Source organism: Zootoca vivipara, chromosome 6 (assembly GCF_965207765.1).
Source record: "Zootoca vivipara chromosome 6, rZooViv2.hap1.1, whole genome shotgun sequence".
Taxonomy (NCBI): Eukaryota; Metazoa; Chordata; class Lepidosauria; order Squamata; family Lacertidae; genus Zootoca; species Zootoca vivipara.
The window spans coordinates 89,655,988-89,677,618 of record NC_142589.1 but is presented as its reverse complement, the minus strand read 5'-3'; the positions used below and the strand labels follow the sequence as shown (position 1 = coordinate 89,677,618).

Genomic DNA, 21,631 nt, shown 5'->3' with positions numbered 1-21,631 from the left:
GCAACCCTACTCCGCAGACAGGCCAGGGTGGAAAGGGTTCGTGGAAGGTTTGGAAGCTGAAAAGCCCCAAGAATGTTACTTGCCCCAAAATGGAAAGAAGCAGAAGTCCCAGTGAAGGAGGAATGGACACAAAAACTTACGGAATATGCAGAAATGACTAAACTTACCGGAAGAATAAGAAATCAAGATAACATTTTTTTAAAATAAAATAAAATAAAAAGAATGGAAATTAAATTACTGAATATTTACAGATAAATTATAAGCAGATAAAAACATTGGCAGGATTATTGTAACAACCTGCAGCTTCATAAGAGTATATATTTAAAGGAGATGAGTAGATGAGTAAATTAAGTTGATTTGGAGATGCAGAAGATGTCAAAAATAAATTTAAGGAACCGCAGAAAGAGAGGGAAGGAAGTCAAATTCTGAAATGTCAAAATGAATGTAAAATTAGTGAAATGAATAAAAACTAGTGAAATGTATAAACTTGAAAAGCATACAGTAAATAAATAATTCTTTTTTCAAAAAAGGAAGTCGAGAAGCTTCTGGATTAAAGTCTCCCCGCAACTTTCCTTGTCTGTGTTGAACAGAATTCCCTTCATCACTGCTTTCATTGTATATGAAACAAAAAACGGGTCCCCATGTTCACTGAATGTCTTGTAGCATTATTATTATTATTTTAAAAAGATGTTTACAACAGGGTCGGTTTAGCTAAAACTATTTGTTCTTGGATCAAAGTTATCTGTTCTGCTTTTGTTTCCAGTATTGTTGGGGTACAATACTGTTATCTGTAGATCTTGAGGTTGCACAGACCTAGCTCTGTTCAGCTAATATGTAACAGGGAACAACGCAGGTATTTGTATATCTTTAGGTTGCAAAGATCTACATCGCAGCCATCCTTCCTTGTACAAACAGTACCAGATTTGTAGATCTTTAGGTTGAATATGTTGGCAGGAGAGGTTTGGAAGAGCGAATCCGCACCACAATGGCTATCAGATTCTCACTTTCCCAGACAGAATGAGAAATGAAACATAGCCCGTTCTCTCAAAATCTGCACTTTATCCAGATTTTGTGATGCAGCTGTCCAGCTGGACAATATTTACAAAAGGATGCACCTATTAGCTGAAGGTGTACATAAAAATAGCAAAAACAGCACACACAAAAATGCGCTATAGACAAGGAGAAAATGCTCGCAGAAATGTGCGTATTACTCCAAACTGTGTACAAATCATGTGTCTACCAGGAGAAATTCTCTCTAAGATGCTGAAGGGTTTCCCAGAGGATTTACTTAAATAAAAACCTTGCCGATCGCCATGGAGGCGTTGGCAATTGAATTTAAGATCGGGGAAACGAGAAACCAAGAACGCCAAAATGGATAGATTCTTCCATCTCTTAATCGTCAAATATGATGGGCACCATGTTGTCTAACCCTGGTATATATAATTGAATTGGTTAACATGAAGTGAAGTTTTTAATGGTTACAGGTAGGTAGCCGTGTTGGTCTGGATCGAAGTAAAATAAAAAAATTCCTTCAGTAGCACCTTAAAGACCAACTAAGTTTTTATTTTGGTATGAGCTTTCGTGTGCATGCACACGAAAGCTCATACCAAAATAAAAACTTAGTTGGTCTTTAAGGTGCTACTGAAGGAATTTTTGAAGTTTTTAAAACTGGGATTGTTCTTTTCAGATGGAAAGCCTTGAGTCGCGAGAGATATGGAAAGGTTTTATTCTCACGGTTGTGGAGGTGAGTTTATTTCCTTTCTTTTCTCCTCCTCCTCCTCCTCCTCCTCCCCCCCCCCTGGTGTTTTAGTGCTATTTTGTCATTTTTTAAAAAAAAGAAGCAAAGATCTATGGAGAGCAATTGATAGTTTAAGCTCCCGACCACCACTGCGTGGGAAGAGAAACTGACATTGGGGCAATTCAGAGAGGCTATTTAAGAGATCAATCAGGAAGTTTTGGCTCACAAAAGTTTACACCCCATGTTAAGTCTTACTCAGTCTTACTCCCTGTACAACATAGTTGAATACAACCCAAAGTCTCTAGCTTGGGACAACGGGGAAGTAATCAAATAGCAGTTTAGCCCTGCAAAAGGGGAGGTTTTCAATTGCAAATAGGGCCAATGCGAAATTTTTGGATTTAACATGCAGGGTTTTGAACATGTAAATAACGTCAGAAGATTATCTCATTAGGCGTGGGGCGATTTAACCCCTTTCTCCCTAGCTGCAGCCCTAGATGAAATGACTCTTTATTATGTCGGAAGTGCAACAGCAGAGATCATTAACTACGGTAAATGGTTCATTCTGTTTGTGTTTCAGCCAAACAGCCAAGAGAGGGGTGGGCTGGGGTGTGTGTGTGTTGCTGAGCAACCAAGCAGAGTGACATCACGTTTGCTGAGACAGCATACACTCTGATTGGCTGTGTAGTTCTGAAAGAATTTTCCCTCTGTGTGCTTGGTTGAATGTCTCCCTACTGTACAAGGCCCGTTTACTTCTCCTCAAATTACACCCACTGCTTTTGTTCAGTAAGGTGCTGTCAGGATTTCTTTCCAACACCTTTAACCCCAAACTCTGTTCTCCCGTAGATGAAAGTTCCATCCACCTTGAGTTTGCTCCCGGGTCACTTCTGTATGTTGTCTGAAGCACTCGAGAAGGAAAAGGAACGTCGATCCAAGGCTGACATGAGAGTCGAGAAGCCACTTCCAGAGTGAGTGGACTGCAAACCCCTGGAGGCAAAGATGTATTTATATCTGCCAGGGGAAATAATCACTCAGTGTCACTGGCGACTTTTAAACTTGGTAGGGCTACAATTTTCCACCCTGCAGTTTTTCTTTTACAGTGGACCCTCAGGTTACGTTACCTTCAGGTAATGTAACTTTTGGGTTGCGAACGCTGCAAACCCGGAAGGGTATTGTGAGGGACAGGGGATACCGGGAAGTCCCTCCCCTCTTAAGTTCCAGCCCATCCCCAAGCGCTGGGGAGAGCAGGGAGAGCTCTGCCTCCAGTGGAGAATCAGGAAGTGGTGCCCGAGGCTCAGGCAAGGTTGCGGAGCCACTGACCCAGGTGGGACAGGAAAGGGGGAGCCCGGGGGGAAGGCCAATTCCCCCGACGCCGGAATTGCGCAGAAAACGTAGGGGGAAGAGGATGGGTCTCCCAAAGCTTCTTTGCTGGAAGAAAACGCGCCAATCTCCATTCGGAGGTTCTGACACCTGACCGAAAGCATGTATATAGATCGCTCTGAGCACTGTAAATAATCAGCACTTAATAAAAGTCTAAAAGGACTATGCTGCGAGGAGTCGTTACTCTAGAGTAGCTGCATCAGCGCCTCTGACAGGTATACTTCCGGGTTTCGCCGCGCATGCATGCGCAGAAGCACTCAACTGCGCTGCGTGCGTAGAAGCGCTCAACCACGCCGGACACGTGCGCAGAAGGGCGCCTCCGGTTACAAAGATTTCGGGATACGACCGGGCCTCTGGAACGGATCCCGTTCATACCTGGAGGTACCACTGTACAGCACTTATTGAGGAAAGTGTGCCTCGACACATGTTGGAAGCACAACAGCAGGGATCATTCAGTTTGCGACTTAGGGGTTAATTCTGCTAGTGCTACAGTCTGCTAGCCAAGAGGGGGACCGGTGGAGCTGTTGCTCAGCAACCAGGAACAATGGCATGATGCTTGCTGAGGCTGCACTTGCTCTAATTTGGATTCCACCAAGCAGGGCAAACTTTTTTTAAAGTCCCACCAACACTCCTTGCAATGCAGCAGAAGATTATCCACACTTTACAGGGCTGTTTAAGATGGGAAAGCTGTTTGGGGGCAAGGCTGTAGTTTTGCAAAAGACCTCTGCTTTATTTATTTCTGCCCCAGGTGTTTCTTCAGGGTCTCCAGGACGGAGGCCGAAGTCCTTCTGGAGAAGAACGAAAACTGTGGGAATATGTTGCTTCGGCCCGGAGGGGATGGCAAGAGCATCTCCGTGTCCACCCGGCTGAAGGCGAATGGGTGAGTTTGGCAAGGCAAATCCATTGCAGAAAATTCTGCGGTCTCCTCCTTTAGCCCACCATCGCCTCCCGTGTCACCCAAAGGTCCAGCCATCTCCCTTGCTTGTCTCCTGCTTCTAATGCTAAAAGGTTTTGTTTTCTTTGTTGTTCACTACACACACACACACACACACACACACACGATTATTTATTTGTTTCAACAACTTGCATATCGCATCATCGCAGTCATCTCCAAGTGGGGATCCAATGTAAACAGGACTAAAAAAAAAAAAGCATTAAAACTATAAAATCAGAACTGCCTGCGAACAATGGAAAGTCTTCAGTAAGCTCTGGAAGTTCAGCTGGAAGGGAAGCCCACAATATTGGGCCCACAATATTATAATGATGATGATGATGATGATGATGATGATGATGATTTTATAACAGTGGTATCTCGGTTTCCGAACGTAATCCGTTCTGGAAGACCGTTCGACTTCCGAAATGTTTGAAAACTCAGCGGAAGCCGTTTGGCTTTCGAAAAGCGTTCAAAACCGGAACACAATTACTTCCAGGTTTTTGGCGTTCGGAAACAGAAACATCCGGCTTCCGAGACGCTCGAAAACGGAGGTACCTCTTTATTTACATGCCTCCATCTGACTGGGATGTGCATCTGAGCCATGGGGGGGCCACTAGGAAGAGTTGTGATAGACTCAATCCCACCCCCCATTTCCCTTATTGTCTGCTTTTTCGCTGCTCCCTGAATGAGCTGGCAGAATTAACAGAGGCTGCAAAAACCAAGAGAAGCATTGCCTGGCTTCACAATTTCCCCCACATTGTGATTTTTGCATAAAACACACACACACACACACACACACACACACACACACACACACACCATATGATTTGTGTTACATTGCCAGGTCAAAAAATTATGAAACAGAAATCAAATGGACTTCAAACCAGTTTTGGACACAAGACAAAATTAATTCGTTCTGCAAGTCGCTTCATATAGTGAAAATTTCGTCTTGTGAAGCGTGGTTTACCATTTACCTGGTTTACCCGGTCTATCCATTTAATTAATGTGTTCCTATTCATCTTGTGAAACGCAGCCATAGGAAACTTCGTCTTGCGAGACACCTTGCGCAACGCAAAACGCTTTCATCTTGTGAGTTTTTCGTTGCACGAGGCATTCGTCTTGCGGGGTACCACTGTATATATTGCCCTTCCTTAATGTCCCTCATATGAACTGATGGTGATTTTGTTGGGGGAAAACATCCTTGGAAGCCAAGACGCAAGCTTAAAGTTGAACACAGCAAAACATGCAACAAAGAAAAGCGTTGAAATATAGGCTGGAAAACTTTAAAATGTGCCCTTTCCAGCGAACTCCATAAATATTCTCTTTAAGAGCTTCCTCTAAAGTTTTCCGCTTCCCCTAGAATAGAAGCAGACCATAAGTTTGTAAGTTATAAAAAGGTTTACTTACCAATGCTCCAAAAGGTCAGAGTCATGTGCTTTTCCATACAGCAGTTAGAAAAAGATGCACAGGCAGGAAAAAAAGTTATTGGTTACAAAATGGTAAAAGCTAAACTATAGTGTATAGGGAAATGCTAGTTTCAGGCTCCATTCTTGTCTGAAACAGAAGAGGCTTGTTAAAGCCTTGCGGTTGGAGGGAGCAGTTCAGAGAATGAAAGCTTGGTTACCTCTTTCCTCCCAAGGTAAGGGGAAATGACATAGGCAAAGTCTGTCAGGACCGCTTACTCTATCTATGGCATTAATGCTTCATGCATTTATTAGGCTGAAGCATGCTGGTTATATAAGGCGAGTTTATTCTACAAATTTTACAGAATCTCTTTTTCTTTCGGTTACAGGTAGGTAGCCGTGTTGGTCTGGGTCGAAGTAAAATAAAAAAATTCCTTCAGTAGCACCTTAAAGACCAACTAAGTTTTTATTTTGGTATGAGCTTTCGTGTGCATGCACACTTCTTCAGATACAGTGAAATAGAAGTCCCCAGGCACTTATGTAGAGAAGGGGTGGGGATGGGGAGGGGAGGGGGGATCACTCAGAAGGGTGGTGGAAGTGGGTGATTGACTGACTGATAGCTGTTGATGACCGAAAACGACTGCAAATGGTTTTGCATGAAAAAGCAAGGGTTGAGATGGCTGAAGATCGCTATCATGTATAAGATGAGCAATTAAATAGTCCTGAGATGGTATGTTGGATGTTGTTGGGGCCAGTAATGATGTTGTCCGGGTGTATGTGGCAGCAAAGTTGGCATCTGGGTTTATTGCAGGCTCTGGTACTAAAGCAAACCTTTTCTAAAGCAAACCTTTTTCTAAAAAGCAAACCTTTTTAGAACTAAAATATCCACCTGATGAAGTTAAACAACAGATCAACAGAGCCAGACTGATACCTAGAGAGAACCTGCTGCAAGACAGACCCAAAAAAGAAAATAACAGAACACCACTAGTCATCACATACAGCTCCCAAGTTAAAACAGTACAACGCATCATCAGAGATCTACAGCCTCTCCTGGACAATGACAGCTCCCTTTCTCAAGCTCTGGGAGGAAGACCTTTCATTGCCTACAGACAGCCACCCAATCTTAAACAACTCCTCACCCACAATAATACAACCACCAGACTTAACATGGACACTGGTACCAGAGCTATTTCAGAAATAGACTGGAAAGAGAAGTTGCTGAATTACAACTTATCACCAAGCTCAAAACCATGGAGGGACCTGGTTTGAACAGAGATATCGGATTCTTATCTCATTATACATGATAAGCGATCTTCAGCCATCTCAACCCTTGCTTTTTCATGCAAAACCATTTGCAGTCATTTTCGGTCATCAACAGCTATCAGTCAGTCAATCACCCACTTCCACCACCCTTCTGAGTGATACCCCCTCCCCTCCCCATCCCCACCCCTTCTCTACATAAGTGTCTGGGGACTTCTATTTCACTGTATCTGAAGAAGTGTGCATGCACACGAAAGCTCATACCAAAATAAAAACTTAGTTGGTCTTTAAGGTGCTACTGAAGGAATTTTTTTATTATTCTTTTTCTTTCCTTTCTTTTCCCTCGCCCCCCCCTCATTCTTTTGCTCTTGTTTCCTTCCTTGTTAAATTTGCGAATAAAAAACCCCTTAAAAAACAAAAAAACCACCCTAAATTCTTACGAAAAAACATTGTTGAATTTCCCCCTTTCCTCCGCATCCGGTGTAGGACCGTGTCTATAAAGCACTATAAAATCAACGTGACCGATGGAGAATACATCATTGATGTCGAAGAGCCGGTGAGTTGTGCTGGGGGCCGTCATTCAGCTAGGTGGCAGGGCAAATGTTTTCTAAGGAGAAGGTTCCAGATTAAATCCTACATATCGTGAGTTGAAAGGACCGGTTAGCAGATGGCAGGGCAAGACCTTTCTTCGCCTGAGAGGTCAGAGAGCAACTGCCAGCCATTGCAACCAACACTGGGCTGACCGGGTTTACAATCTCAGTACAGTGGTAACCTTGGTTCTCAAACTTAATCCGTTCCGGAAGCCCGTTCCAAAACCAAAGTGTTCCAAAACCGAGGCGCGCTTTCCCATAGAAAGGAATGCAAAACAGATTAATCCGTTCCAGACTTTTAAAAAGAAACCCCTAAAACAGCAATTTAATGTGAGTTTTACTATCTAACGAGACCATTGGTCCATAAAATGAAAGCAGTAATCGATGTATTGTACTATAAAATAAATAAGACAGTATTGTAGATACAAAAACAAATGAACCGAAAAAGCCTCAGAAACAAAAACACAAAATAAATCGCAAAAGCAAAAGCGGCAAACTTAATGCGTTCCGGTAGTCTGTTTGACCTCCAAAATGTTCAGAAACCAAGGCGCCACTTGGAAGAGCACTATTGTTGTTTGTGGACCTTAAGGGCCTCCGCGGGGCCTACCAGGAGAGGCGGTCCCGTAGGTACGAGGGGCCCAAGCCGCATAGGGCTTTAAAGGTCAAAACCAGGACCTTAAACCTGATCCTGTACTCCACCAGGAGCCAGTGCAGCTGGTAAAGCACTGGATGAATGTGATCCCGCGGCCGGGACCCCGTAAGGAGCCTCGCCACGGCATTCTGCACCCGCTGGAGTTTCTGGGTCAGAGGCTTGCGTACTTTACCTCGTCTAAGAATGGAATCCGAATGGTGGAAGGGCACCGGCAGCGGGAGGTCTCACTAGGGAAAGCACGCTTTGGTTTAAGAACGGTTTCGGTTTAAGAACGGACTTCCGGAACAGATTAACTTCGTAAACTGAGGTACCACTGTATAGATATGAACAAATCCATATATCTGTGTGTAAGGGGGAGGGCTTATAGAGAACCCCCCCCCCTTCATCAGAAGCAGCCCGTCTCCCATGAGAGCGGTCATGAGAGCGAGGGGTCTGATGGAGGGAGTCAGGAAACAGAGAGGGAGTGCCAGGGCTCTGGCAACATCCAAGAGACCCTCCCCCATAGGCAGGGAGAGAGGGAGGGGGAAAGAGAGGACAGGAATTGGTCTGACAGAAGACCCGTGCCCCCGACGCCGGAATTGAGGAAGAGGAGGCGCTTCTCAGTTCCGAGGCTTTTATGCTGGTCCAGAACACGGAGGGGGGCAGTGCAGGAATCTGACTCGAGCGGGTAGACATGGAATCAGCAGTCCGTTACACTGTAAATAATGTGCACCAATAAAAACGTCTGAAAGACAAGCATGTGGAAAGTCTTTACTCAAGAGTAGTCACTACTACCCTGACACTGTGGAAATAACTTGCGTGATCTTAGAGGAAATATATATATTTATGAAAAGGGGAAACTGCATGCAAAAAGGTTGCGTATTAGATAAATTCGCTGCCCAATTTATCTTGAGGACTTTTTTTTTAAAAAAAAGCAATTCACAGACTGACATGGAAATACAGAGGGCTGAACAGGAAAAACGAGAAACAAAAATGGACAGATTCACACTCACACCACTGCCCTGGCTGTTTTTGGGGTTACTGCAATGCTGAAAGTGGAGAATTTCAAACGCTTTGCCAAGCCCTGGTAAATGCTTGTTAGTGAATGGTATCCCCCCTCTTTCTCTTTCCTCAGTATCGCTGCTCTTCGCTTGCCAAGGTGGTGGATTTTTTTGTAAACAGCAGCAAACGCATCCTCGTGCCCCTGTCTCTCGACGAGAGCTACGCCATGACTATAGGTAGGTTCGTGGCTCAAGCCCTCCTCTCTGTTGTGGGAACGCATGAGAAATTTTCCCGTAGGAATCAATGGAAATCGTTGACTGGTTATGTGAACACTCGCCGAAGGAGAGATACCTGAGAAGGCATCATGGTCAGATAGCAGGACCGGCACGTACTTTGGCTCGCTGCCCGGTATTTAACGTAATCTACCGTGTTTCTCCTAAAATAAGACAGGCCTTAAAAATAAGCCATGGCAGGCTTTTCATGAGTAGAATAAATATAAGACATACCCCGAAAATAAGCCATACCAGGTAGTGTTGGGAGCAGGTCTGGATGGCGCTTCCGTTACGGTAGAAAGAGGAAAAGGACGATGCCTGTCGGTGTAACGTGAAGCCCCGACCCAGCAGGACCCAGAGAGAGGTGAAGCCCAGGGACCCGGCAAGAGCCTCAACGCGCGCCACGCGAAGCCCCAGCAGGAGCTTTGGCGCGCGCTGTGCGAAGCCTCAGGACCCGGGAGGACCTGGCAGCAGGCTCAGCGGGCGGCGCGCAGAGCCGCAGGACCTGGCAGGAGCCGGCAGCAGCTTCAGCTGCGCCGCATCTCGTGAAGCCGCAGGACCCGGCAGCGGGCTCAGCGCGAAGCCGCAGGACCCGGCAGCAGCCTCAGCCGGCTGTGTGAAGCCCGGGACCCGGCGGCGGGCGAAGCCGGCAGGACCCAGCAGCAGCCTCAGCCAGCGGCTGCGTGAAAGCTTCAGCAGCGCCGCATCGTGCGAAGCCGCAGGACCCGGCAGCAGCTGTCAGCAGCCTCAGCCAGCGGCTGTGTGAAGCCCAGGACCCCGGCGGCGGGTGGCGCGCGAAGCCGGCAGGACCCAGCAGCAGCCTCAGCCAGCGGCTACGTGAAAGCCGGGACCCGGCGGCGCGCGGTGCGCGAAGCCGCAGGAGCCGGCAGCAGCCTCAGCCGCGCCGCATGAAGCCCTGGGACCCGTGTGAAGCCGCAGGACCCAGCAGCGGGCGGCGCGCGAAGCCGCAGGACCCAGCAGCAGCCGGCAGCAGCCTCAGCCACGCCACGTGAAGCCCTGGGACCCGGCAGCAGGCTCAGTGGGTGGTGCAAGAAAGCCCTGTACCATACTTACCGGTAATAATGCTGTACCCTACTTAGGTAAAAAATAATAATAAGACATCCCCTGAAAATAAGCCGTGTTGTGTTTTTTTGGAGGAAAAATTAATATAAGACGTGTCTTATTTTAGGAGAAACACGGTATGTTGCCGTTGGTTTTAAATAGCTCCCGTAAGTTGCAAATTTAAACAGTCAAATGTGTAATTATTTCTGTGCTTCCAAGCAAAGAGAATGCAATTTAAACAGGGCCAAAAAATAAATGTCACCAACTGCATATCATTTGTGCCCTGATAAACCACTCCTTCTCCGATCCCTCATAGCCGAGTGAGATTGTCTTCCATAAACACGGTCTTAACAGTGAGTCCGTAACGGACTGTGTAGGCCAATTCTGGATCCACACGTCCTTCCACAGTGGGGACATAAGTTTCCGGATGGGAGTTCATCCCAGTGAGGGTTTGCCAAGCGTGCCTTCCTCTTAGCACGTTTCTCCCTTGCGTTCTGAGTTCGAGCGTCTTCAAAGCCCATGGCACCTTTGGAAAAGGCTGTTCTCCAACTAGAGTGCTCGCAGGCCAGTGTCTCCCAGTTGTCGGTGTTTATACTACATTTCTCTCTCAAGGAGTCTTCGAACCTCTTTTTTTGACCGCCAGCATCACGCTTTCCATTTTTAAGTTCAGAATAGAGTAGATGCTTTGGAAGACGATCATCAGGCATCCGCACAACATGACCGGTCCAATGAAGTTGATGTTGAAGAGTCATCGCTTCGACACTGGTGATCTTTGCTTCTTCCCGTACACTGGCATCAGTTCGCCTGTCTTCCCAAGTGATGTGTAAAAATTTTCTATGGCAACAGGAGCAGCAGAAGATGATAACAACTGGTCTTTTGCTGGATTTGACATGGGACAAATACGCAGACTTAGTGAGAGCTTTCATTTTTGTTTCTGTGTTTGCCAGAATTCGCCAAGATCTCTAACTGCAGTTTCTTCTTATATTGCAGAGATTGTGGAGACTGATAAAGAAAGTGGAGAGACTGCCTTGGTGGCCCCGCGCTTGCCCAGTATCCTGCCACGACCCCCAAGAGGTGTGTGTGACAGTTCACTTGCACTAATGCTGAGGCTAAACTCATGCCAGCCTCCCCTGTTCATCTTCCCCTGGGGCCAGGAGTTTGGGATGTGCTGTGGTCTAAACCACTGAGGTTCTTGGGCTTGCCAATCAGAAGGTCAGCAGTTCAAATCCCCACAATGGAATGAGCTCCCATTGCTCTGTCCCAGCTCCTGCCAACCTAGCAGTTCGAAAGCACGCCAGTACAAGTAGATAAATAGGTACCGCTGTGAAGGGAAGGTAAACGGCGTTTCCGTGCGCTCTGGTTTCCATCACGGTGTCCCATTGCGCCAGAAGCGGTTTAGTCCTGCTGGCCACATGACCCAGAAAGCCGTCTGCAGACAAACGCTGGCTCCCGCGGCCTGAAAGTGAGATGAGCGCCACAACCCATAGTCGCCTTTAAGTGGACCTAACCGTCCAGGGGTCCTTTACCTTTACCTATGGCCTTTAGCATCTGTTTGGAGGCCCAGGAAAGTGGAAGATGGCTGTGTATCTGGGCAGCCCTCTCCTCCACGAATTCGTAAAATTCTTTTTTTAAAAAGTAGGAGTCCATCACTGCCCCCCCCCCCAGTGAAAGTTCCTCTCATGGGAGAGTGTGCTGGTCAGTAATCACACAGTTAACTCCATCTTCATTATTATTATTTAATGATTTATTATTTATACCCTGCCCATCTGGCTGGGTTTCCCCCGCCACTCTGGGCGGCTTCCAACAAATATCAAAATACATTAAAATATCACAGATTAAAAACTTCCCTGAACAGGGCTGCCTTTAAGTGTTTTCTAAATGTCAGGTAGTTGTTTATCTCCTTGACCTCCGATGGAATAGTGTTCCACAGGGCGGGCGCCACTACCGAGAAGGCCCCTGCCTGGTAGCTTCAAACTCTTTACAGTGGTGCCTCACTAGACGAATTTAATTCGTTCCACGGGTCTATTCTTATAACGAAAAATTTGTCTAGCGAATCCCATAGGAATGCATTGAATATTTTTTTTAAAAAAATTTGCCCATAGGAACGCATTAATTGAATTTCAATGCATTCCTATGGGAAACCACGATTCGCTAGACGAATTTTTCATAAAACGAATTTGTCTAGCGAGGCAACCTCCGCTAGAAAAATTCTTTCTTTAAGCGAAAATTTTGTCTTACGGGGCGTTTGTTAAGCGAGGCACCACTGTATTAGCAAAAAACACGGCCTCCATGGACTTGGCTGAGCATCAGATCTAAAGAGCAGAGCAGCTCTTCCTCCTTGAAAATCGGTCGCCGAGACTGAAGCCTCTTCCTCTTCTCAGGGGCTTTCCCCAAGCAATCGGAAATGGCACCTAAGAGGAGTTTTGTTGTTGACCTCTCCTCCGCTCTCTTCATGCCTCTTCTGGTTCTGGGAGACTGAAGGGGATCTTTTTGCAGTAAAACGGGCTCTGAGCCTTCTTCCCTTGGTGGTTCCCCAGCTGGTTCCTCCAGCCATTCCTCTGTGTCCAAACAGTTCCTGACAGTTCCGTACGTTGATGGAGAAGTCCTTTATTTTATGCATCCTAGCAAGTCCAAATTGTGTCCTTCTGTCTGCACAGCAGGTGTACCTGGAGAAGGAAAGAACTCCCCGTCTCCTAAATGCTTGCTTCCCCCTCCACCCTTCCAACCCCCACTTCCCGCACGGACTGCAAAGCCCGAGCATGTCTATGAGGCAGAAGATGTCCCAGACCAGACATACGTGAATGACGAAGGTAATTCTTTGTTGATGGGCCTTTATATAGGATCTGAATAGGCTTTGTGGTTATTGCATGGACCTCCGTGTTGCTCTCACAACGGCCCTGCAAGGGAGGCTGGGATGAAAGGGAGAGTTGGGAACTGAAATATGTACAGCCAATGGGAAATGAACAAGGGGGATAAAATAATGCTATTTTTTTTAAAAAATATATACATATTTATTGATTTTATAAAAACACAACATAAAAAACTAAGAAAAAAGAACACAGAATATACTTAGAAAAATGAAACACCAACGTTACAATAAAGGGAAATATCAAATCAATCTTATATCACCATTCTTAACCGACTTGCTCCATTCCCTCCCACTACACTTCACTATCTTACTTCCTTAGTACAGTGGTGCCTCTCTTAACGAATGCCCTGCTTAACGAAATTTCCGCTTAACGAAAGGATTTTTCGAGCGGAGGTTGCCTCGCTAGACGAATTCGTTTTATGAAAAATTCGTCTAGCGAATCGCGGTTTCCCATAGGAATGCATTGAAATTCAATTAATGCGTTCCTATGGGCAAAAAAAAAATTCAAAAAAAATTCAATGCATTCCTATGGGATTCGCTAGACGAATTTTTTGTTATAAGAAAAGACCCGTGGAACGAATTAAATTCGTCTAGCGAGGCACCACTGTACTTTCTAAATCTTAATTTACGATCTTATTATCACTCTTAATGACTGATCAATACTATACATCTCTTATACTTATCTTCAAATATAGTTCTATACTAGTAAATCTTAAAATTCCATACAGTAATGGCACTTAACTGAATCTTAATACCACATAAACTTAACTATCACTCTTCTACAACCTCCTTTTACTTCCAAATCTTTTGCTAAAAAGTGCCTGGCGTGCTATGGTCCATGGGGTCACGAAGAGTCGGACACGACTAAACGACTAAACAACAACAACAACAACAACTAATCTTGCCATTCTTTTCTAAATAAACTTTAAATTTCTTCCAATCTTCTTCCACCGATTCTTCCCCCTGGTCCCGGAGTCTCCCCGTCAGCTCGGACAGTTCCATAAATTCTATCAGCTTCAGCTTCATCTGAAATATGTACAGCCAATGGGAAATGAACAAGGGGGATAAAATAATGCTAAAATGCTAAAATGTTTTAAGTATTGAAATGGAATTAGGAAATGAGCCGAGAGTAAGGGAGGGGAGAGAGGCATCATGGAAGCAGGGCGGTAGGTCAACTTTTAAATTTGTATTAATTTGATGTTAATTGGCTAAAATTTCCGAAATGCAATAAAAATTAATTGCGCCCCTAAAATGCAAGAGTCTCTGACCCAGACTCAACCAGCAAGATTTGTGACTGTAAAAAGGGCTTGAATGCAAGTGTCCCTGGTCAAAGTCCTGTGCTCTAACCACTACATCGCGCTGCCTTGTAGCTGGTTCCTTGCAATATGCAGGACCCTAAAATAGCGATGCAGAACCTGGCAACCTGGACTCTTAACTCCCCGGCCGATAGTCAGGTGGTTGATTGTGGCATAGTGGTTAGAGTGCTGGACTAGGACTTGGGAGACATGGGTTCGAATCCCCCCCCACTTAGCCATAGAATCGTGGAATTCTAGAGCTGGAAGGGACCCCCGAAGGTCATCTAGTATAACCCTTGCAATGCAGGAATCTAAATTAAAGTGTCCTTGGCAGTTCACTGAGCCAGTCTCTCAGCCTAACCTACCTCACAAGGTTGTCGTGAGGATAAACGAGAGAAGGGAGTCACCACCTTCAGCTCTTTGAAAATGGAAGATCATTCCTCCCCCCCCCCCCCCGTTTGCAGGCTTCCTATTAGCCACTGTGAGAGGCAGGAAGCTGAACTAAATGGGTTGACTTAATCCAGAGGAGGCTATTCTTATCTTTTAAGCCACTTCTTTTGGATTTTATCTCTCTTTCCCCTTTCCCAGATGTTGCTGAGATGAGACAGGCCAAGCCATTCAAAGGTAAGCGAACATACTTTGTGGCGCCTTTAGGAATAAAGGTGTTGCCAGCATCGCGAGGCAGGTGGGTCGCTCACGGGTGCAAGAGATTTTGCATCTGGTACGCAGGCTGAGACCCTCCCTGCCCGCAGACTGTCTTGCCAGAGTGGTGCATGCTCTGGTTATCTCTCGCTTGAACTACTGCAATGCGCTCTATGTGGGAATAACTTAGAAAGTGACGGGGAAACTACAACTAATCCAGAATGCAGCAGCCAGACTAGGGACTGGGAGTGGCCACTGAGACCATATAACACCCATTTTGAAAGACCTACATTGGCTCCCAGGACGTTTTCGAGCACAATTCAAAGTGTTGGTGCTGACCTTGAAAGCCCTAAGCGGCCCAGAATACCTGAAGGAGCGTCTCCACCCTCATCGCTCAGCCTGGATACTGAGGTCCAGCTCCGAGGGCCTTCTGGTGGTTCCCTCCCTGCGAGAAGTGAGGTTCCAGGGAACCAGGCAGAGGGCCTTCTCGGTGGTGGCGCCCGCCCTGTGGAACACCCTCCCATCAGATGTCAAGGAAACACAGTGGTACCTCGGTTTAAGTACACAAATGGTTTCGGAAGTCTGTACTTAACCTGATGCATACTTAACCTGAAGCAAACTCTCCCATTGAAAGTAATGGAAAGTGGATTAATCCGTTCCAGGCGGGTCCGCGGAGTACTCAACCTGAAGCGTACTTAACCTGAAGCGAACTATCCCATTGAAAGTAATGGAAAGTGGATTAATCCGTTCCAGACGGGTCTGCGGAGTACTTAAACTGAAAGTACTCAAACCAAAGCGTACTTAAACTGAGGTATGGCTGTAAACAACTGTCTCACTTTTAGAAGGCATCTGAAAGCAGCCCTGTTTAGGGAAGTTTATAATGTTTGGTGTTAAATCCTGTTTTTAATATTCTGTTGGGAGCCGCCCAGAGTGGCTGGGGTATGTATGTATGTATATATGTATGTATAAATTGTTCAGTTTCTGATAATTGGTTCTCATGGGAAACTTACAGATTCTTGCTTCATACAATTAACTCAAGGCAGTGTCAATTTACTCTTGGCAGAAAGCCAAGGTCGGCCTGGCAACAACTCTCTGATTGGTTAACGGCCAGCACTGAACTCTGTTATCTAGGAATGCTAGCACAGTTGTTTCTTGTTGGGTGTTAGGAGTAGGAGTGCTGCGTATGGTTGGAGAGAGAGAGACAGAGAGGATTTATTTTGCTTTGCTTTGCTTTGTATGCAGAAACTCTGCTGCTTTTATTTTCTTTTAATAAATCCTGTAAATAGTTATTCTGCGTCTAGCTGACTAGTCATTTCCACCTCAACTAGCTTCTGCGCTGTGCAGGAAAACTCTGCTACGTTTGGGCTAAAGCCACTAGAGCTGTGCCTGACACTTCAAAATTCTAAGATAAATAAATAAATTGTGCCCTCCACTTGGGGCGGCGATACCCCTCTGTAGACAGAAGGAGCCTGTCAGCCTCTAGTGCTGAGGCTGGTTCTCCCCCCCCATCCCCTTTGTTATTTCTCACCTCACAGAGTTCAAATCCGTCCCTCCATTCCCAACTACCGGCAAATCTCCCTGTGGATCCGGCCCGAGGAAAACCGGACAGGCGCTCCCTTCTCGCCTAGCAATGTCATTACCTAGAAGTTTCTCCACCGGTAAGTCTTGCACATTTATTCGTCTGCGTAGTTCCACGTGCGAGGTTTCTTAGCACGGGCAACTAGAATAAGATCTATTATTTGATTATTGATATAACCCCCACCCCAAATGTATTCTCTATAGTTAAGTTTTTAACCTCTGTCTTCAGTATATTTTACAGCCATGCCTTGGAAGTCGAACGGAAACCGTCCCGGAAGTCTGTTCAACTTCCAAAACATTCGGAAACCAAGGCGCGGCTTCCGATTGGCTGCAGGAAGCTCCCGCAGCCAACCGGAAGCCCCATCGGACTTTCGGGTTCCAAAGAACGTTCGCAAACCGGAACAGTCACTTCTGGGTTTGTGGCATTCAGGAGACGAAACGTTTGACTCGCAATAATAATAATAATAATAATAATAATAATAATAATAATAATTTATTATTTATACCCCGCCCATCTGGCCGGGTTCCCCCAGCCACTCTGGGCGGCTTCCAACAAAACAGAAATTCTAAAATACAGAAATCCATCAAACATTAAAATACAGAAATCCATCAAACATTAAAAGCTTCCCTAAACAGGGCTGCCTTGAGAGGCGTTTGGGATCCAAGGCATGACTGTATGTCATTTTTATTGCTATGGCTAGTGGCTTTGCTCCCTCGCTGCCATCGCCCTGCCGTGGTTAATTCAGAGTCACTGTGCCTCTGTTCCTGATGTGAAATTAGTAAGCACGGAAAGGCCGGGCTATAGTAAACGCTCATTCTACTCAGAGTAGATCCATGGAAATTAATGGGCACAACTGACTTAGGCCCAGCAATCTCAAGGCCTGCACTTTGGGTTAAAATCGAGGGTGCTACTTTGTTGAATGACAGCCCAGCCCCCCGTTTCTAAAAATCACCCTTGAATTCTGAAATTCCACCGAACCTGCGTGAAATTGCGCATGAGCTCCCTGCCTCATTTCCCCTAAGCCCCATGTTTGTCCAGAGTTCTGCTGCACATACACACACACAGAGAGAGACAAACACACACAATGCTTATGTTTTCCTGGTTAGGGATGTCCGAGGAACTGGAACGCAAACTTCAGGAACGGAGGGCGACCCTTCAGGAAGACTGAGCCGTCTGCACCTCTCGCCAACAGGCTGCTGAAGAGCCAAGGAAAGGATGGGTTTTTCCTGTTTTTTCTGCATAAGTCTTCCTCTGCTCTGTGTCCCCGGGTGATCTCGTAGCCGTCCGTCCTTCCCAGAACTGTTCTCCTGCCTCAATAGGCAGGACTTGATCACCGCCAGGAACCAAGTTGGAAACATCCGCTTCCCGGCACTGTTCGAAAAAGGGCAAAGGGTACCCTTAAGAGGCTAAACCTTGCGCATTCCCCGTTTCCAACTCTCCCTGAGCTGTTGAGATGCTCCCCGTCCAAATTGCAAAGAGAGAGGGCCGGCTTTCTGAAAGGGCGGTTGCAAAGGACAGAAAAGGCCAGTTTGTTGGCGGCTGCTAAGGGGAGCATGTTATAGCAGGAGCAAGGAGACATTTCTTTGTCCACATCCCTTTTTGCGCAACCGTGCAGGGAGTCAAGAACGCAGAAACGAATGGATGGAAATTTTACCTTTGTGCGCTCGTCTCCCCCCCCCCCAACGCACATTCACCTCCGCTGGAGGTCCTCGAAATAATATAAATGGGCGATCTCTTTCAGCATGAGGTGCCTACTCAGAGCTAAATCCCCACCATGCAAAAGGAAGCGGGGCTGATTTCTGTGCGGATGTGCTCAGGACAACAGCCTCCATTTCTCTCCAATGGAAACTGAAAAAACTCTGGCCTGGGGGGTAGCAGGGAGAAGCGCGGTGGTTCGTGCTGGGAAGTTGTCGCTTGACGTCGCCGCCGCTTGAGCAGGGAAGAGCTGGAGTTCTCGTCTTCTGTGCAAAAGGTCCAAACACTGCCATCAAATGGCTCAAATGATAATTTTGGTTTTGGGAAACTGGACTGGTATCACAAAGCCGACACCAAATAAAGATATCCGATATCCCTTTTTAAAAAGAAAGAAAGAAATTTTTTTTGTCTCTTTGATACGTTTCTATAGACACACGTGTTCAGCTTGGTTGTTTGTTGTGTCTAATGTCCCACTTTCCCCACAGGGAGCTCATACATAGTTATTCTCACAGCAATACCAGCGAGGTAGGCCAGACCGAGAGGCAGAGGCTGTCCAGCGAGCTTCAAGGCTGAGCAGGGATTTGAACCCAGACCTCCCAGGTCCTAGTCCAGAGGGTCAGCAAACTTTTTCAGCAGGGGGCCTGTCCACTGTCCCTCAGACCTTGTGGGGGGCCGGACTATATTTTCTTTGGGGGGGGGAAATGAACGCTTTTCGGCCACCCGCAAAGAGGCCTGAAGATGCTTCGTTTTACCTTTCCCAGTTGTCGTCCCAATAGCCGCAGTTGGGCTTCTCCAGCCAGCCAGGCGCCATGGCGGGGTAGGAGTCTGCGTTGGCCGGCAAAGACAGAAGCAGGAGCCCCGGCGGAGGAGCCGCGGAAGGAGGTAGGGGAACCGGGGCGTCGCCGGAGCTTTTACCTGCCACCTGCTGCTGCTGCTGCTGCTTTCCGAGAGGCACCGCGGAGAAGAAGACAGAGCCGGCCGCCAACCCGCAAGTGGCAGCCGCGGCCAACGTGACAACCCGCCTGAACGCCATGGGAGGAATGAAGGAGGGCAGGAAGCAGGCAGGCAGGCAGCGATGAAGAAAGCTCACGAGGAAGCGGCGTGGAGAAGGGGCGCGGAGAAGGAAGGGCAAGACTGAGGGAGAGAGAGGAGGACCAGGGGGAAAAAGCAGCGGCAGTTGGCAGCACATGCCCCCTTCACAGAGCTGCCCTGCTCAGGCAGGCAGGCGGGCGAACCAACTCCCGCCACCTGGTGTGGGACAAGATTGCTCTGTCTCTGAGGAGAAAAGCGCTGCCGTGTGAGGGAGAGGGAAAGAACGCGCACACTGGCGATCCACACGGCGATTCCCGGACCGTCCGCGGGCCGGATCTAGAAGGCAATTGGGCCTGATCCAGCCTGCAGGCCTTAGTTTGCCGACCCATGTCCTAGTCCAGGGGTTCCCAAACTAAGGCCCGGGGGCTGGATGCGGCCCAATCGCCTTCTAACTCCGGCCCACGGACGGTCCGGGAATCAGCATGTTTTTACATGAGTTGAAGGTGTCCTATTATTAAAAATGCATCTCTGGTCTTTAAGCAGAGGCTTGACAGGCATATGTCAAGAATGCTTTGATGGTGTTTCCTGCTTGGCAGGGGGTTGGACTGGATGGCCCTTGTGGTCTCTCCCAACTCTATGATCCTATGATTCTATGATTCTAATTACTGAATTTATATTGCACTCCTTCCTCCTGGGCAGCAATTCAAAACAAAAGACAGTGTTGTAGAGAAGTCACTTGAATTCACTCTAAGGACCCCACAAATCCCCAGAAGCCGCTGGGTTGTGCAGAAAACTGAAATTTATTGTTAAGGCTGGAAGCTGGTTGTGTGGTATGAAAGTATCGTTTTCTAAAAAACAAACAAACCAACAACTCTACAAGCTTGTAGATTAAGGAGGTACTCTGTTCGTCAACTGTGGTCCCCCCCCCATTATGCCACCATATGACTGCTGTCTAGGTAGGGCAATAAAAGTGTGGGGGGGAAATAAAAACAGAACGTTTGTGGTGTAAAAGAGGTCATGGGGTTGCAGCAGGGAGTTGCAGGATATACACCAATTGCAGTCTGGCCACTGACCAAACCTTGGCAGGAGGAAACAGTGCTGAAAGCGGGAGCACATCTGACCGCCCCAATAGCATCTTGAGCACAAACCGTAATTGTTGTTGTTGTTTAGTCATTTAGTTGTGTCCGACTCTTCATGACCCCATGGAACAGAGCACGCCAGGCACTCCTGTCTTGCAATGCCTCCCGCAGTTTGGTCAAACTCATGTTCGTAGCTTCGAGAACACTGTCCAACCATCTCGTCCTCTGTCGTCCCCTTCTCCTAGTGCCCTCCATCTTTCCCAACATCAGGGTCTTTTCCAGGGAGTCTTCTCTTCTCATGAGGTGGCCAAAGTATTGGAGCCTCAGCTTCAGGATCTGTCCTTCCAGTGAGCACTCAGGGCTGATTTCCTTCAGAATGGATAGGTTTGATCTTCTTGCAGTCCATGGGACTCTCAAGAGTCTCCTCCAGAACCATAATTCAAAAGCATCAATTCTTTGGCAATCAGCCTTCTTTATGGTCCAACTCTCACTTCCATACATCACTACTGGGAAAACCATAGCTTTAACTATACGGACCTTTGTAGGCAAGGTGATGTCTCTGCTTTTTAAGATGCTGTCTAGGTTTGTCATTGCTTTTCTCCCAAGAAGCAGGCGTCTTTTAATTTCGTGACTGCTGTCACCATCTGCAGTGATCAAGGAGCCCAAGAAAGTGAAATCTCTCACTGCCTCCATTTCTTCCCCTTCTATTTGCCAGGAGGTGATGGGACCAGTGGCCATGATCTTGTTTTTTTTGATGTTGAGCTACAGACCACATTTTGCGCTCTCCTCTTTCACCCTCATTAACAAACCATAATAAATGCATGATAAAAAAACCAGAGGGAACTTTTGAGCAGGCAGTCAGGGACGTTGTCATTTTAAAGGGTCTCGGGGCCACCGACCACGTTCCAAACAGCTATGGTTCTGCTCTGAAATGAGCTGTTGCTCTTTAAAAGAGAGGGAGGGCAGGTACAAGGCCCCAGCTTCAAATCCAGCCTCGTTGCACAAGGTTGGGCTGGGAAAGAGTCCTGCCTGAAACCTTGCAGAGACGTGGCCGCTCAGTGTTGACTGTACTGAGCCAGGGGGACAAATAATATAACTTGGTACAAATCGGTTCATGCTGGAGGAGACCAAACACCAGCTTTGCATTGCACAAGGTTCTGGGTTCAGTTCC

The 21,631-nt window shown here is 46.9% G+C and overlaps 1 protein-coding gene across 2 annotated transcripts; it reads left to right on the top strand.

Annotated features, from left to right (window-relative positions):
- Positions 1–1,637: 1,637 nt before the first annotated feature.
- LOC148685527 (signal-transducing adaptor protein 2-like) lies at positions 1,638–18,748 on the top strand. Of its 2 annotated transcripts, none has more exons than XM_088672979.1 (10): positions 1,638–1,744; positions 2,582–2,703; positions 3,864–3,995; positions 7,199–7,268; positions 9,069–9,171; positions 11,260–11,343; positions 12,930–13,079; positions 15,022–15,057; positions 16,611–16,733; positions 17,761–18,748. In XM_088672979.1, the coding sequence occupies exons 1-10, from the start codon at positions 1,688–1,690 to the stop codon at positions 17,820–17,822; spliced, it is 939 nt and encodes a 312-aa protein (XP_088529105.1). In that variant the 5' UTR covers positions 1,638–1,687; the 3' UTR covers positions 17,823–18,748. The 2 variants fall into 2 exon arrangements, with proteins under 2 accessions (XP_088529105.1, XP_088529103.1); XM_088672977.1 differs by having other exon boundaries at positions 12,927–13,079.
- Positions 18,749–21,631: the final 2,883 nt, after the last annotated feature.

What these genes read in the sequence shown, in the direction of transcription:
- LOC148685527 (XM_088672977.1), top strand. Translation starts at nt 1,688, where the DNA reads ATGGAAAGCCTTGAGTCGCGAGAGATATGGAAAGGTTTTATTCTCACG. An exon ending in GAGCTACGCCATGACTATAG is followed by an intron (nt 9,172 to 11,259) that starts GTAGGTTCGTGG and finishes CTTATATTGCAG; the next exon opens with AGATTGTGGAGACTGATAAA. An exon ending in ACCTAGAAGTTTCTCCACCG is followed by an intron (nt 16,734 to 17,760) that starts GTAAGTCTTGCA and finishes TTTCCTGGTTAG; the next exon opens with GGATGTCCGAGGAACTGGAA.